The 14,442-nt window shown below is 40.5% G+C and overlaps 1 protein-coding gene across 23 annotated transcripts in view; it reads right to left on the bottom strand.

Annotated features, from left to right (window-relative positions):
• SGIP1 (SH3GL interacting endocytic adaptor 1) overlaps positions 1 to 14,442 on the bottom strand; it is a 150,352-nt gene that overhangs the window by 1,363 nt on the left and 134,547 nt on the right. For 22 of the 23 annotated variants that reach the window (XM_079981992.1, XM_079981994.1, XM_079981993.1 and 19 more), the window contains 3 exons: positions 13,618 to 13,682; positions 12,654 to 12,818; positions 2,011 to 11,168 (listed from right to left, as the gene is read on the bottom strand). In XM_079981992.1, coding sequence (XP_079838118.1) covers positions 11,146 to 11,168; positions 12,654 to 12,818; positions 13,618 to 13,682 — 253 coding nt within the window. In that variant the 3' untranslated portion in view covers positions 2,011 to 11,145. Of the gene's footprint in view, positions 1 to 2,010; positions 11,169 to 12,653; positions 12,819 to 13,617; positions 13,683 to 14,442 lie in introns of those variants that run through there. The other variant, XM_079982002.1, reaches the window with a different exon arrangement.

Below are 14,442 nucleotides of genomic sequence, written 5' to 3'. Positions count from 1 at the left end.
CCGCCTCCTCCTCCTCCAATTCTTCTCATAAATAGGCATTATGCATGCACACACATAGGAAACAATACAAGTCCTTTCCTTACTGCTGTTGTAAGCTAAGGATTGCCTGAGGCCTCCTGAAGCGGACTGGCACCTTGAACAACAAATAACCATTACAAATTGCCCATCCCGCTTTGCAACGGGGTGGGCAGAGGAGAAAGAAGTGCAGCCACCTCAGCTGCTCTTGTGCAACTCAGGAGCCACCTCTGGGGCACACTTTGTGTGTATTTATTACAAGTCCACAAACTTCCTTCCACCTGCACATTTAGTCTCTCCTGAGGAAGACGCAGTATCTCTTCAGTATTGTTCCTCAGACTTCCAAGAAATGACTTCTTGTGGGGCAATGAGAAAAGGCGGGAGATGTATTCAAATGCAAATGATTAGAACGGGGAGGCTCCAGAATAAAATTAGCCTTCGTCTGTACACAGCTACAGCATGAAGATTAACATCTCTCTTTTTTTTTAAATACCAGAGCTAAGGGACCCTGTAGGACAGGCAGAAAGCCAATACATGAGGATTTCCCCCACTGCTGCAAAATCCCTGTGGTGGTGGGAAGTTTCAAGTCTAATTTTTGGATTGTAGCCGCCCAAGTTCTCCTCGGAGTACGTGCACCGATGGACTTAAGTTTGTCACATCCATTAATTTAAGTGGGCCAACTCTGAATGCAACCGCGCAATATGACGCAGCTGCAAGAGGCGCAAGAGCCCCGTCGGAATGGGGGCGCGCGCTGGTGGGAGGCCACTCCGTTTCCCGCCTTTCTGCTGCCCCAGGCTACACCCCCGTTTTCGGGTGTCCCAACAAGCCTCCCGCCGGCGCCTTCTTACCTTTCCTCTTCCTTCTTTTGCTGCTGCAGGACGGAGCCGCAGCTGTTGCTGGTTTCCAGGGTGACCAATCACCCCGCGGAGGCTCTTGCAGCCGCGGAAGGCGGTCACGGCGCTGCTGCCTCCGCCCTCATGGGCGGGAAGAGGCGGAGGAGAGCCGCTCTCTGCTTCTCGCCTTGCGCGCGCGTCCCAAGGTGGCTTTGCCGGGCGAGAAGAGGCGCTGGGAGCGCAGCTCTTGCAGCAGCTGCAGGGCACTCCCCTCCTTTCCTTGCCTGTTTCTCCGTTTCCCCCCGGAGCCTTGCTTTTTAACTGCGCGCCAGCGGAGCAGCTCCGGTCAGTCGCTGGGCTCGGGGGTCTTGTGAGGCACGTCCTGACACGGGTAGCAACGTCGGCAGCTGCCCTCGTCATTAAAAAGGAGCATTGGAAAGTCACCTCGCCAAAGGAACCGTGTGGGGAAAGCGCTATGGTCGCCAGGAGCTGCTGTCTGTGCATCTTGGTAGCCCGGAGATTTAGCAAATTCCCTGCCTTTCTGCTTTTACATGCTACTACTGGCCGGTCCCTTTCAGGCCAAGTCCCGATTATCCACTTTGGTGCAGGAATAGAGCGCCCAAATTAAAAGTCGTAGCCTCGTATTAGTTTTACAGTATAAGCGCTTGTGCCACGTGGCAGCCCCTGTACAGTGTAAGGTGTAGAAAGCCGATGATGAATATGCCAGATTTTCTACGCAATAAAAATGCTCTCCCAAGTGTTCTTGTGTATAAAATGATGAGCTAACAAAAGAATAATCTAGTGCAAACCTGTGGACCTCCAGATTATGAGAGTGAATGGTACTCTCCCCAAAATATGGAGAGCACAAGGTTGGGAAAGGCTGGTGCAGACTTCCGGGCTATAATACTGTAACCCTAAATTCCCGTTTTTCAGTTTCCTCCAATATCCATCTCCTCATTTCAGATCTGCTTTAAATAACAGACTGTGGGAAGAGAGTCTGGGTAGTTAGTTGTTCAATGTACAGCAACCAAATCCTATACACTCATACTTAGGAGTAATTTCCATGGAATACAGTAATTGTTTCTTAGTAGACATGTATAGAATGGCACTGTAAATATTGTAAATGACTTCTAGGAGAAAATAATTCAGCACAAACATAAAACATTTTTAGATTTGTCATTTATTTTCAAGGGGGAAAATCACATTTCAAGTACAACTTATTTAAATTTGTTCTTATGTATAGAATTTAATAAACTTTGTTCTGAAACGGGGACCCTATTTCTTGTATAATATCATGTATGATAAATAATTGCATATTCAGGATTTTGTGAAATGGATGATTAGGGGGAAATCATGATGGAAAGACATTTATAAAAATCATTATTTACAAAAAAAATAGACATTTGTATTCTAATCTATAAGGAAAGAAACACTGAAAATATGTGGTTTTATGATTATCTTCAACAAGTCAATACGACACATTCATATTACCAGTGGTCAGATATAAAGCTTTGCTGCAGTGTTTCTGATGCAACAAACCTATATAGTTTACAATTTTTCTCTGAGACCATCAGGTTAGCAGCAAAGCTTTCATAACAGACTAAGCAGTAAACAGGGCCAACTAGACTAAAAGGATAGTATATTTCATTGCACACGTAGGCTGAGAAGTCCAGACTTTTAAACAAAAATGTTTAAAAATATACATGTGTATTTTAAGTCCACAAATATCTATAAACAGTTTATACACAAGGTTTTTTTATTATAAAATGATATAGTTTGATATCTGATAAAACACCAGGGAATCTAATTCAGGTTTCAAAATTCCTTTAGGGTTGAAATCACAGCTAAGAATTAAGACCCAAGGCCTGCAAATGCTTATACACATGCTTAATTGCATGCAAGTCAATAGTGCCTTTGAAAACATGTGTACAACAGTTTGGCAGGATTGGAGTTTAGCATTTGAGTTTGATTGAGCCAGTTAAATGAAGAAGAAAAAAGTGTGTGCCTACAATTCCTTCATTTTGAAAATCCATCTCCCCTTCTAAGACACTAGCATAAGTGGTATTCTTAAGTGTCTAGTTGAGAAATGATGTGGTAGTTTTATAATCCCAATTTACCGGAGGTAACAGCTAAAACAGCTGTATTTCATATTCATACTAATTTGAAATACAATTTATTAATGTTAAACATTGTTAAGGTCACTAAAAGACAGATTCTAGACTTTCACGTACTGCTTGGCCTATAGTGAAATTCCTGCTCATGGGTAAACCCCTTTGAACATCATCATCACACTAATCCTTGAAATCAAAAGTAAAGAGTTCAGTAGCAGCAACAGTAATCCTTTCTTAAAGGTCAAAAGAGGTCAATTGCTTTGTGATGTTGTAAATTTCTAACCACGTCTAATGGAGCAAAACGTTGAAGAGCATAAGATGTCCATTATCACTAGAAACGCCTCTTATATAAACTTTCAAGAAAGAAATTCCAGCTCTGGTGTAGACCCAAAATTGGGATTTTCCCATGGGAAAAAGTATTCATTATCATATTGCATTTGAAGTGATTTGGTTATCATGGTAAGCTTCCAAATTAAAAATTTAACAAGAAAAGCTTGTTAAAAATGCCTTTTTTTAAAAAAAACAAAACCAAATACATCTACACTGCAGTGATACTGAACTGACTCGGCACCTAAGTAGATGTCAAACATGAATGAGATAACATTACTTGTTTAGTTAAAAAACAATGTACAACTTTTTCCAGAGTGCTCTATATATGCAGAGGTATCCTGTAACTTCTAATAAAGTTGTACACAGAGAGGAGTCTTTCCTATTTAGCTATGGTAAAGGTAAAAAATTGAAGAACAAGAATTAGAGGACAGAGGAGCTGTCACTACAATTACTCTAAATCTTTAAGTAAAAGAATTATTTCAATTTTCTTGTCAGGCTCTTTAAAAATATTGATCCCTTTCAACATGATTCAGCCATTTCAAAATTACTCCTATAAAAGATAAAGTAGTGATTGTTCATGTTAACTCTTGCAACCAGAAGAAGTTCAGAAAGCACCATCAGTATACTTGCACTAGGGTCAGTCAAGAGTGGCTCTCTTTGTTTGCAGCTTGTTGACGATTAACAATAGGGCTGATTGATCCATAGCAAAAGAACCCTGTTAGGTACATGCAAGAGTCAGTGTGTTTATATCAGCTTTTCTTTAGGATTTTTGCTGTTACCAGCAGAATGCTTGGGAGTCCCACTTAGGAAGGGTCTTCCTAGGCTTCAAGAGTAGCTTACTTAGGGCCACGTAAGAGCAGCTTCCCAAAGGTAAGTTTAGAAGTCCATGTCATGATTTAGACTGCGGTCATTGTGTGAATGGAATTCTGCTCACACAACAGGACTTCCCTCTTCTCTCCCTGCATGCCTCCCAAATCTGCTTTGGAGTCCCCAACACTCGAGCAGATTTTGAGGGCGTAGAGGCAGCTGGGTGGTGGTGGTGGGGGGACTGTGGTGGTGGGAAGTTCTGTTGTGCAAGTAGAAGTCTTACACACGTGGAATGGCAGCACTGAATACAACCCATTGTTGCAGTGGCTTTCATATGTTCAAACAAACATCTAAGCACAATGGTTCTTTCCCATTTTAACAGTTTCAGGTCTGATTTTTCTTTATCACATACAGTAGAAGGTAAATAGAGGATGAGTATCAGAGATGCTCTATACAGTCAGCAAAAACAAGACCTGGAGCTGACTGTGGCTCAGATCATCAGTTTCTTATAGCAAAATTCAAGCTTAAACTGAAGAAAGTAGGAAAAACCACTGGGCTGGTAAGATACAATCTAAATCAAATCCCTTATGAATACACAGTGGAAGTGAGGTTTAAGGATTTAGATTTGGTGGACAGAGTGCCTGAAGAACTATGGATGGAGGCTCGTAACATTATACAGGAGGCAGCAACGAAAACCATCCCAATGAAAAGGAAATGCAAGAAAGCAAAGTGGCTGTCCAACGAGGCCTTACAAATAGCGGGGGGAAAGGCTAAGCAAAATGCGAGGAAAATAGTGAAAGATACAGGAAATGGAATGCAGATTTCCAAAAAAATAGCAAGGAGAGACAAGAAGGCCTTCTTAAACGAGCAATGCAAAGAAATAGAGGAAAACAATACAATGGGAAGAACCAGAGATCTGTTCAAGAAAATTGGAGACATGAAAGGAACATTTCGTACAAATATTACCATAATAAAGGACAAAAGTAGTAAGGACCTAACAGAAGCAGAAGACATCAAGAAGAGGTGGCAAGAATACACAGAGGAATTATACCAGAAAGATATGGATGTCTCGTACACCCCAGGTAGTGTGGTTGCTGACCTTGAGCCAGACATCCTGGAGAGTGAAGTCAAATGGGCCTTAGAAAGCACTGCTAATAACAAGGCCAGTGGAAGTGATGATATTCAAGCTGATCATGGCCATTGGGCCCATCACCTCCTGGCAAATAGAAGGGGAAGAAATGGAGGCAGTGAGAGATTTTACTTTCTTGGGCTCCATGATCACTGCAGATGATGACAGCAGTCATGAAATTAAAAGACGCCTGCTTCTTGGGAGAAAAGCAATGACAAACCTAGACAGCATCCTAAAAAGCAGAGACATCACCTTGCCAACAAAGGTCCGTTTAGTTAAAGCTATGGTTTTCCCAGTAGTGATGTATGGAAGTGAGAGCTGGACCATAAAGAAGGCTGATCGCCGAAGAATTGATGCTTTTGAATTATGGTGCTGGAGGAGACTCTTGAGAGTCCCATGGACTGCAAGAAGATCAAACCTCTCCATTCTTAAGGAAATCAGCCCTGAGTGCTCACTGGAAGGACAGATCGTGAAGCTGAGGCTCCAGTACTTTGGCCACCTCATGAGAAGAGAAGACTCCCTGGAGAAGACCCTGATGTTGGGAATGATGGAGGGCACAAGGAGAAGGGGACGACAGAGGACAAGATGGTTGGACAGTGTTCTCGAAGCTAGCAGCATGAGTCTGACCAAACTGCGGGAGGCAGTGGAAGACAGGAGTGCCTGGCGTGCTCTGGTCCATGGGGTCACGAAGAGTCGGACACGACTAAACAACAACAATCAGAGATGCAACTTGGCTGCCCAACTGTTGGATATGTTGGTGCACCTGAGTGTTACTCAAAATGTTTATTCTACAGTGGCCTGCTAAATATTTTTTTAGGCTGCAATCCGATGCCTACTTACCTAGCAGCATGCCGCACTGAACGTAATATGACTTACTTCTGAGCAGACATGTCCAGTACTGCATTCTAAGGATGGTAATTTTAAGTATAAAAAGAGAGAAAAGACAACTAGGTTGTATTTTTGTTACGATTTTATATATTTCTTCTGAGATATCATTTCTATAACTAGTAGCTGACCACTTCGATGGAACTAAGTGTATTCTGCCAATGAAGTCAATTAGAACTTTGCCTGTTACATAGTTTTAACTATGTATGCAACTTTGGACCAATTATTGGGAAAGTGGCTTATGAATGATATGAATAAATAAATATCTGAGCAGGTAAGATTTCAACTTCCAAGCACTTGGTAGCATCATTCGCCTTTAAAATGTGTATACCTTAACTAATGATGCTTGATTTGGCTTACCTGTAAAACAGTATTCAGCTCAGTTAAATAATTCAGAACCAAACAACAGATCTGCTGCGCCTAGGGTCTTAAAAACACACCTAAAATATTATGATTGTCTCAAGTACAATTCTAAAAACCAGTTCACTTAAGTCCCTGACAAGTGCAAGGTTCAGGGTCACATGTGCCCCATACTACTGGTATGTCATACATATGTATGGCTCTACAAATGTACACTCCATGCAGCATGTAGTATTTTACGTATGGGGGCGGGAAGCATAGATAGGATCAATCCTCACTCTCAAGTCTTCATGTCAATCAGGATCAAGTAACTAAGTAAAAAACAGCACTGACTTTTTCTTTAAACCTAGACTGCAGAAACTTAAAACACACATCCCTTTCCATCAGATGTTTTCATGCCAAAGGCAAACTGGGGGTCAAGGAACAATTTTTAAAAGGTGTGACACATGCTTTAATACATAGTATGAGCACTGGAGAAAGTTTACAGCCACTAAGATCATCCTAAACAACCGAAATGTGGAATGGCAAGAATGCTCTGCAATTTGGTAATAGCATAAACTATGAGTTAACTATAGGTGTTAACTGTGTGGCATATATAAATTAACAGGAATGTTTTCCACTTTGCTTAAAAAGAAAGGGACATTTTCAAATATAGTATGGAAGCCACGAAGAAGAATGAATTAGGCTGTAATTTTATACTCCCCTACCTGCAAGTAAGCCTCACCAAGGGCCTAAGTAGATGTGTATTGGATTGCACTGTTAAGAGTGCCTATTCATGCATTAGGCCATGAAAGTAAAGCCTTGTTTGAATTCTGTATTATTTTTTTTTAAAAAAAACATTCAAATAAATTGATTCAAAACAAATCTAGAAATAGGTAGCCCATTGAAGTTTAGTTGGCTTACTGAATATTGCATATTGTATCAAATTAAAACAAAAACAAAAACCACCACACACCTCATGTGCTTCATTAATCCTGTTGAAGTACTAGATACTAGGTTAATGTTTTATAAACTTGGACTTGGTAGAAATGTAATCTCAACTTTGTATAGAAATAATGCTTTACTTTCTAATATAGTTTTAGAAAACCTCTACAGCCTGAACCTATGCATATTTACAGCAAGGTCAGTTCCACATATTTCAATGGGACTTGCTCATGAGTAAGTGTGCATAAGAGTTCAGCCCTACTTATACCTTTAAAACCTATCGTTTCCCTTCCAAATTTTGCATGCAATATAGAAAGCTGTTTCCATTTGAATAGCTTGCTTGGAAGGCATGCTGTGTTTTGATTCTGCTTGTTTTATTTTATGAAACAGTAGGCCTTTCTGAATATGCCCTGCATGAGAAAGTGTAATCCATCAGCAGTTACTACAGATACATGAATCCTCTTCACTCTCCCTGCTGATGACTTGTACTTATCACAACTGGCTCAGATAGTCCCCAATTCTTTCTTCACCCAAGAAAAGCTAAGATGAAGGAGTTAGATTTTAGTTCTTTTCTGAACTGGGTAACCTCCATAATGACACTCAATTCCTTGTGTATCTTAGCTATGCTTACTACTTGAAGATGACCCTGTAGGTGAAGCTGTTTCAGAGGTACACTAGAACTTTCTTTGCACAAGTGTGTGCTTGGGGCTGATAAGACAAACAATGTGTGCAACACAGCCGTCATGCATAGGCTGCATTTTTAATAATTGAAAATGTACTTCTAGAATCAGTATTCAGTAAAAAGCTTTTGATAAAGCCTGTGGGTGCTGCACAGAAATGCAAATAAAGCTTGCACAAGAGCTTCTTTTACGACAAAAACTTGGCGAATAACTTTTTTTTTAAATGACAGGACATGTTTTCATTCCCTTTTTCAATATCATTGGTGGATCAGGACTTTTGAGTTGTTACAGGGAGAAATATGGATGGCACTCCATGGTTGCCAGCAGTTGATATTGCACACCCTGTGGCAGAAAGTGCTGGAAAAAATAACCGTATTAAGAGCTAGGGCATGTTGGCCATTAGTTGGACCTTTTTGCGGGAAGATGTGAATACTGCTACATTAACAGTAAGGCAAATGGAGAAACTTTTTTTAAAAATATATTTTCTTCTATTTATAAATTATTTGTTTTTGAACGTTTGCAGAATTTTTTCTAAGATTGGGATAAGCTATATTTATGCTGGATACATATCAAATTCAATTGTATTGAACATATTTCTCTCCATTTACCTGTCTGCTCAGAGATTTAAAATCCCTAGTTTGCTTTTAGATTTTTTTTGAAGGTGAATTTCTTTCCAGCACTGAAAATGAATTTGCACACTAATATTTTTCAAATGCACATCATGTGCTATTTGCATGAAAAAAACCTTTTTAATTCAAATCAGAATTTGTGAACTTTTTGTGGACAGTAATGACATTAGCTATAGGTTGTTTTTTTTTAAGCTCACAATTATGTGACTGCCTGGTAACTTGTACATGTTGGAAAAAAATAAAATTAGTGTAAGCAAAGTTCTCCATCCATTAGAGCAAGGCAAAAACTTGCTTTCTCTCACTCCAGCTTTTGTAATAAGCATCATGAAGATGTCACCAGAAGGCCACATTTACTTTCACATAGAAAGATCAGACACATGTCTAACATGGCAACTTTTAGGAACACAAAGTACAATATAAGACTGTTTTCCACCTCAAGCCACACAGAGTTCTAGCAATTCACAAAATCAACATCAGTGCTACAGAGAAACCAGTGGGGCCAAAGAAAAGTAGTTATATTTTTTATATTGTGTGTCATATTTTCCTCAAAATTAGCTCCTCAGGTTTCTCATCCAAGATTCATATTTAAAGAAATTCTCTGTTATTTTCTCCCTTCTGATGATATATGAAATTTCAGCTTCTACCACTTTAGGATATATATTTCCCATGCTTGCTTCCAAAGGGATATATAATTTATGACCGGATTTCCTACCAGGACAGCCTCTGATTTTGTTTGCTTGCTTTAATGCAGACACAGCTGTTCCTCAAGCACAGCCATTTTCGCATGCAAATGAGACAGTTGGATGCCAACCTACTTAGACCTCAATGTAAAAAAATACTAGTTGTGTGTACAAAAAAAGCAGCATGGATACTATCCACTAGTCTCATGACCCTCTGCACAACTCCAGTGAGCCCTCTCATTAGCTCCTGCTGTACAGGCTGCAAGCTTAGCTGCCAAATGAACAAATGCAGCAGAACTAAAACACTATAAATATCTAGCAAGCATTTCAGCAACATAAGAGAACTGGACAGTTTTGTTCTTTAAAAAGTGCTGCACTCTCCTTTGCGATGGATGTTAAGAAATACCTCAAAACTGATTAGAAGCTTAAAACCCAAAACGTCTGTTTGAAGAAAGCAGAATATGCTGGCAGTTAAATATCTGCAGGGCAACTGAGAATCCAGTACGATTAATGATTGTGCCACCAATTCTGCCACACAAACTTAGTGCAGCTACGGTTTCTCACTATGAAGCCACAACACAAACCTTTACAGATTAAAACACACATGAATACATTACTTTCGAGCTCTTTCTCCCTTCACTTGTACCTTAGACTCTGACTAGGAAATGTAAATTTTCTTAGCAAGGAATCTGCATGCATATGGTATTGTAAAAATAAACAGGCATGCCTACCAAACTGGAAGAAAAACTGTTGCTGAAATAAAACACAGTCTCTTTTATACCCACATAAAGATGTATTTGTCAAAAGTTATCACATTTGTGTTTTAAACTGCTTATTTGAGCCCAACCCACCAGAAGCTTCTCCTGTGCAAGACTTAGTGATGAAAATAAGTGGAACTGCTTCGCTGCCTGGCTGTGCTTTCATTCAATTCAATAGGGCTTGCATAGTGAGGAGGTTTCTAGTGGACGGCCCCCTACCGCCACATCTGATCATGTCAGACAAAGGGGAAGGAACTGAAAGCTTTTCCAACACATGCTTCATCACAATGGAAGTGTATCCAATAACTTATATCCAGACCGTAAAAAAATATCAACTTGTTTTTACAATGAAAAAGTGGGTGGGTGGGGGGAGATACATTTCTGTCATTGGGGGAAGTATGCTATAACCACCACCACATTTACTGAAAATGTTCTGGAGTTAAATCAATCAAATACTTAGAAGATAGACCTGTTCATTCATATAACTATTTATATGACATACTAAGGGCTAAAGGAAAAATGGAGTGAATTTGCAGGTCTTTAGTTAAACTTTCTTTTTTGAGGCACCCCCTTTCTCACAGCAATTAGCATGGTATTCAGATTGTATATATTGACAAAATGTTATCTACCTCTGAAAGCATTGCGCCATTCAACAGTACTACTATTAAATTTATATACCACAGTTTAAATTACACCCATTTCATGAATGGTAAAATGCTAAAACTCAAGTGTCTAACTGCCAAAATACAGCCTTACTGGAATGAGTACAATTTACAAATACAATAATTACAATTTAAAACATTAACAATATTACATCTAGAAGTAAATACTGTAGGACTGGTCAACATGGCATTTTCTGAGGGAAAATGTTGAAAGTTGCTGACACTTCCAACAGAAATGTCCCAAGTACAGGATTTAGTTTTTCCTCAAACAGTGTATAAAACCCGTTCACCCACAGCAGTCCTCAGCTATATGGATTTTCCACATACTTGCATAAACTTCTGTTAGTTATCTGCCAGGTATTTTCCTGAAAGGAAAGTGATAAAAGGTATGTTAAAATAAAAGTTTCATAACATTAATAAAGCTTGTATTTATTTTTATAAACATGGCAATTTACAATAAGCCACTGTTCATGGCTTACCAGGTTTGAGCAGCATGCTTTTCCACACCAACCAATCACTCCCACCTTGGTTCTCCCCTGGAGTGCCTGGGACCAACAAGTCATGAAGACTTGGCTTGTTGCAGCCAAGCCCAGTGGATTGTTTCTCTCTAACAAATGAAAGCATGACTTGCTGATAATTATTTATTAGGGCAAAACAAGCCATAACCCCAAGTTCAGACCTATTGATAAGCCAAGTCTTCACCACTTACTGTTCAGTCCCAATAAGCCATTAACCATAGCTTGTCGTTACATGCAAATTGGCCTATCAATTAAATTACTTAAGTGAAGGTGCAGCCTAGGTGGTTGATGACATTATCATGAAATGTGGACTTTCAAGTCTGTCCCTCTACTGCAGTTGAAACAAATCTACATTCTTGACTTCGCCTAATAATACAAATTGTTCAAATCTTTCACCTGGCAATAGTCTTCAAGTTACTGTTTACAGGAAGGTTGTTCTAATAACAACCTGAGAAACATACTGAATGATTGCTAAATCAAGCTTGCATGTTCTTTTCCTTTTCAGAAAGTTTGTGAATTACGGTACTTCTTTAGGTCCAGGTGCCTGAGACTGGTTGAGATCTCTCAGTGGGGCACAAGAAGGGGAAGAGATCAAACAACTTTTCATATCTTATTCATATTGGAGCTATTCCTTAGACAAGGCACAGGAAATCCAAACATGCGTGTTGCATCCCCATAGGACACTAGTGGCCAGGGTGGTGGGGAGGAGCTGCCCTCCCAACACCAGAGTCACTGCAGCTGACCTGGGCAGCTCTACACAGATGCCCTGGCAAAGCCAATCCGGCACCCACAGTAGTGCATCTGTGTCATCCCAACCTCACCACTGCTCTGCTCTGCTCTGCCCCACCCCACCCCTCTCTAAGTAAACTGCAGTGATGCTGCTGTTGGGAGGGCAGCTTCATGACTCCACCCCATCACACCATTTGCGCCATAACTTCTTATCAAGACCTGTGGCTCTTGAGGCAGGAGATCCCAAAGGAATTCTCCATGGTGGTAAAAAGGAAGAAGTGGTGCCATATGTATGCATGCACCCATGTGTGCTCACAGCTCAATAGAGTTTGAGCAACACATCAGGCAACAGCTTGGTTTTATAGGATGAAACTGAAAAGATGCGACCAGCATCCCATCCCCCAATCCTTAATTACAATGGGAAGCATGCATCTTTTAACAGATGGCATGATGGGATATAGGCACCCAGACTAAATAACCCTGGACACTGACGTTTCCAGACCTAACCACCCAGCTCCTCATTTTGCTGATACACCCCTACCCCCAACTTAGAAGAATAAAATTTAAGGCGCCTCTATAGAAACAAACAAACAAAAAATTTACCTGCTGCAAACCTCTTTTTAATAAGTGAAAAACGATACCCGGCTCCAACAAGTTCAATATCGCAACTGGACAGAGTGGTCCCTTCGCTGGTGAATTGCACAACCAGGGGGGAAGGTTTGCTTGGTCCCTCGGATAACTGGAATCGTGCCAGCAAAGAGCCCACACCTTTAAGGTAGAAAATACATCAAGTATGTTACAAAAATGTAACATAGTGAGAAAACCTGTGCACATGTAGGAGACTCACTGGCAGGGGGATAAGCTTTCATTTTGCTAATTGTTAAAGTCAGATCACACCACTTCCCCTTCTTCCTCCTAAGCAACTGGTGTTTTTAAACAGCAATCCTATGCACACTTACCTGGGAATAAGTAAACATCATTGAACATAGTGGGATTCCTAGGAGCCAACTCCTAGGGGCCAAGGTCCCTTTAACCCCCCCAATAAAGTATTTGAGGGGGTTGCCCACCCCCCAGTTGATGGACACTGGCATTCAAATACTGTGTGTGCACAGCATCTTGTGACTGATTATGCTTACCTGCCCACCTCATATTTTATTCAAATTGGCTCCCCCGGTGGATAATCACACTGCACATACCAGTCTCACCAGTTTATTCATATGCTTATAATGAAACAGTACATATAAAAAAAAAATTCAAAATAAATTCATAAACGTAATACGTAAATAGCAATGACATTTCAGTAATTAACTCACCCCAGTAACATGTTAAAATAAGTGCGCAGCCCAGGAACTCCTGGCTTTATTGAATTGTATTCAGTTTCATGTTAAAACTATCCATGGCTGCACTGTTCAATGAGTTTCCTCACTCCACACAGTGAGAGAGGAGTGAGAAGACAGCTATACATGATGACGCAATAAGTGGGGCAAATGTTAGTATGAGTAGAGGGAGAAAACGTAAGGCCAAAGAGGCTGATTTTTCAGAAGAGCATGTAAGCTTGCCTTATTACCTCCATTCTCTGATTTTTGTGAAATATCAGGAATCCTCCACAATATCTTTTGCTGTTCAGCATTCCTAAAAACAAGAAAGCTTGTTGATATGAGTTTTGGAATGACAGGAAACATAGCAAGCAAATTAAGCACTGCAGGAAGCAGGCTGAAAATTAGCATCATCTGAAATTAGCATCATCCAGCATAGAACGTCAGTACAGAACAATGTAGTTCAGGAACCATTCCAGTTTATTGTTACAGTGCTGAATAATAATAATAATAATAATAATAATAATAATAATAATAATAATAAATTTTATTTATATCCCGCCCTCCCCAGCCGAAGCCGGGCTCAGGGCGGCTAACAACACCAAAACAGTGCAACATTATAAAAGCATTATAAAAGTTAATTAAAATCCAAATTGATGGCAACCATAAACTAAAGTTTTGTAAAGATTGCCAAAGGAGGGGGTCAGGCTGCGCCCTGACCAAAGGCCTGGTGGAACAGCTCTGTCTTGCAGGCCCTGCGGAAAGATGTCAAGTCCTGCAGGGCCCTTGTCTCTTGTGACAGAGCGTTCCACCAGGTTGGAGCCACAGCTGAAAAAGCCCTGGCTCTAGTTGAGGCCAGCCTAACCTCTCTGTGGCCTGGGACCTTCAAGATGTTTTTATTTGAAGACCGTAAGTTCCTCTGTGGGGCATACCAGGAGAGGCGGTCCCGTAGGTACGAGGGTCCTAGGCCGTATAGGGCTTTGAAGGTTAAAACTAGCACCTTAAACCTGATCCTATACTGCACCGGGAGCCAGTGCAGCTGGTATAGCACCGGATAAATGTGATCTCGCAGCGAA

Source organism: Podarcis cretensis (assembly GCF_951804945.1).
Source record: "Podarcis cretensis genome assembly, chromosome: 6".
Taxonomy (NCBI): Eukaryota; Metazoa; Chordata; class Lepidosauria; order Squamata; family Lacertidae; genus Podarcis; species Podarcis cretensis.
Note: the sequence above shows the minus strand (reverse complement) of the source record. Positions and strands in the feature narration are given on the sequence as shown.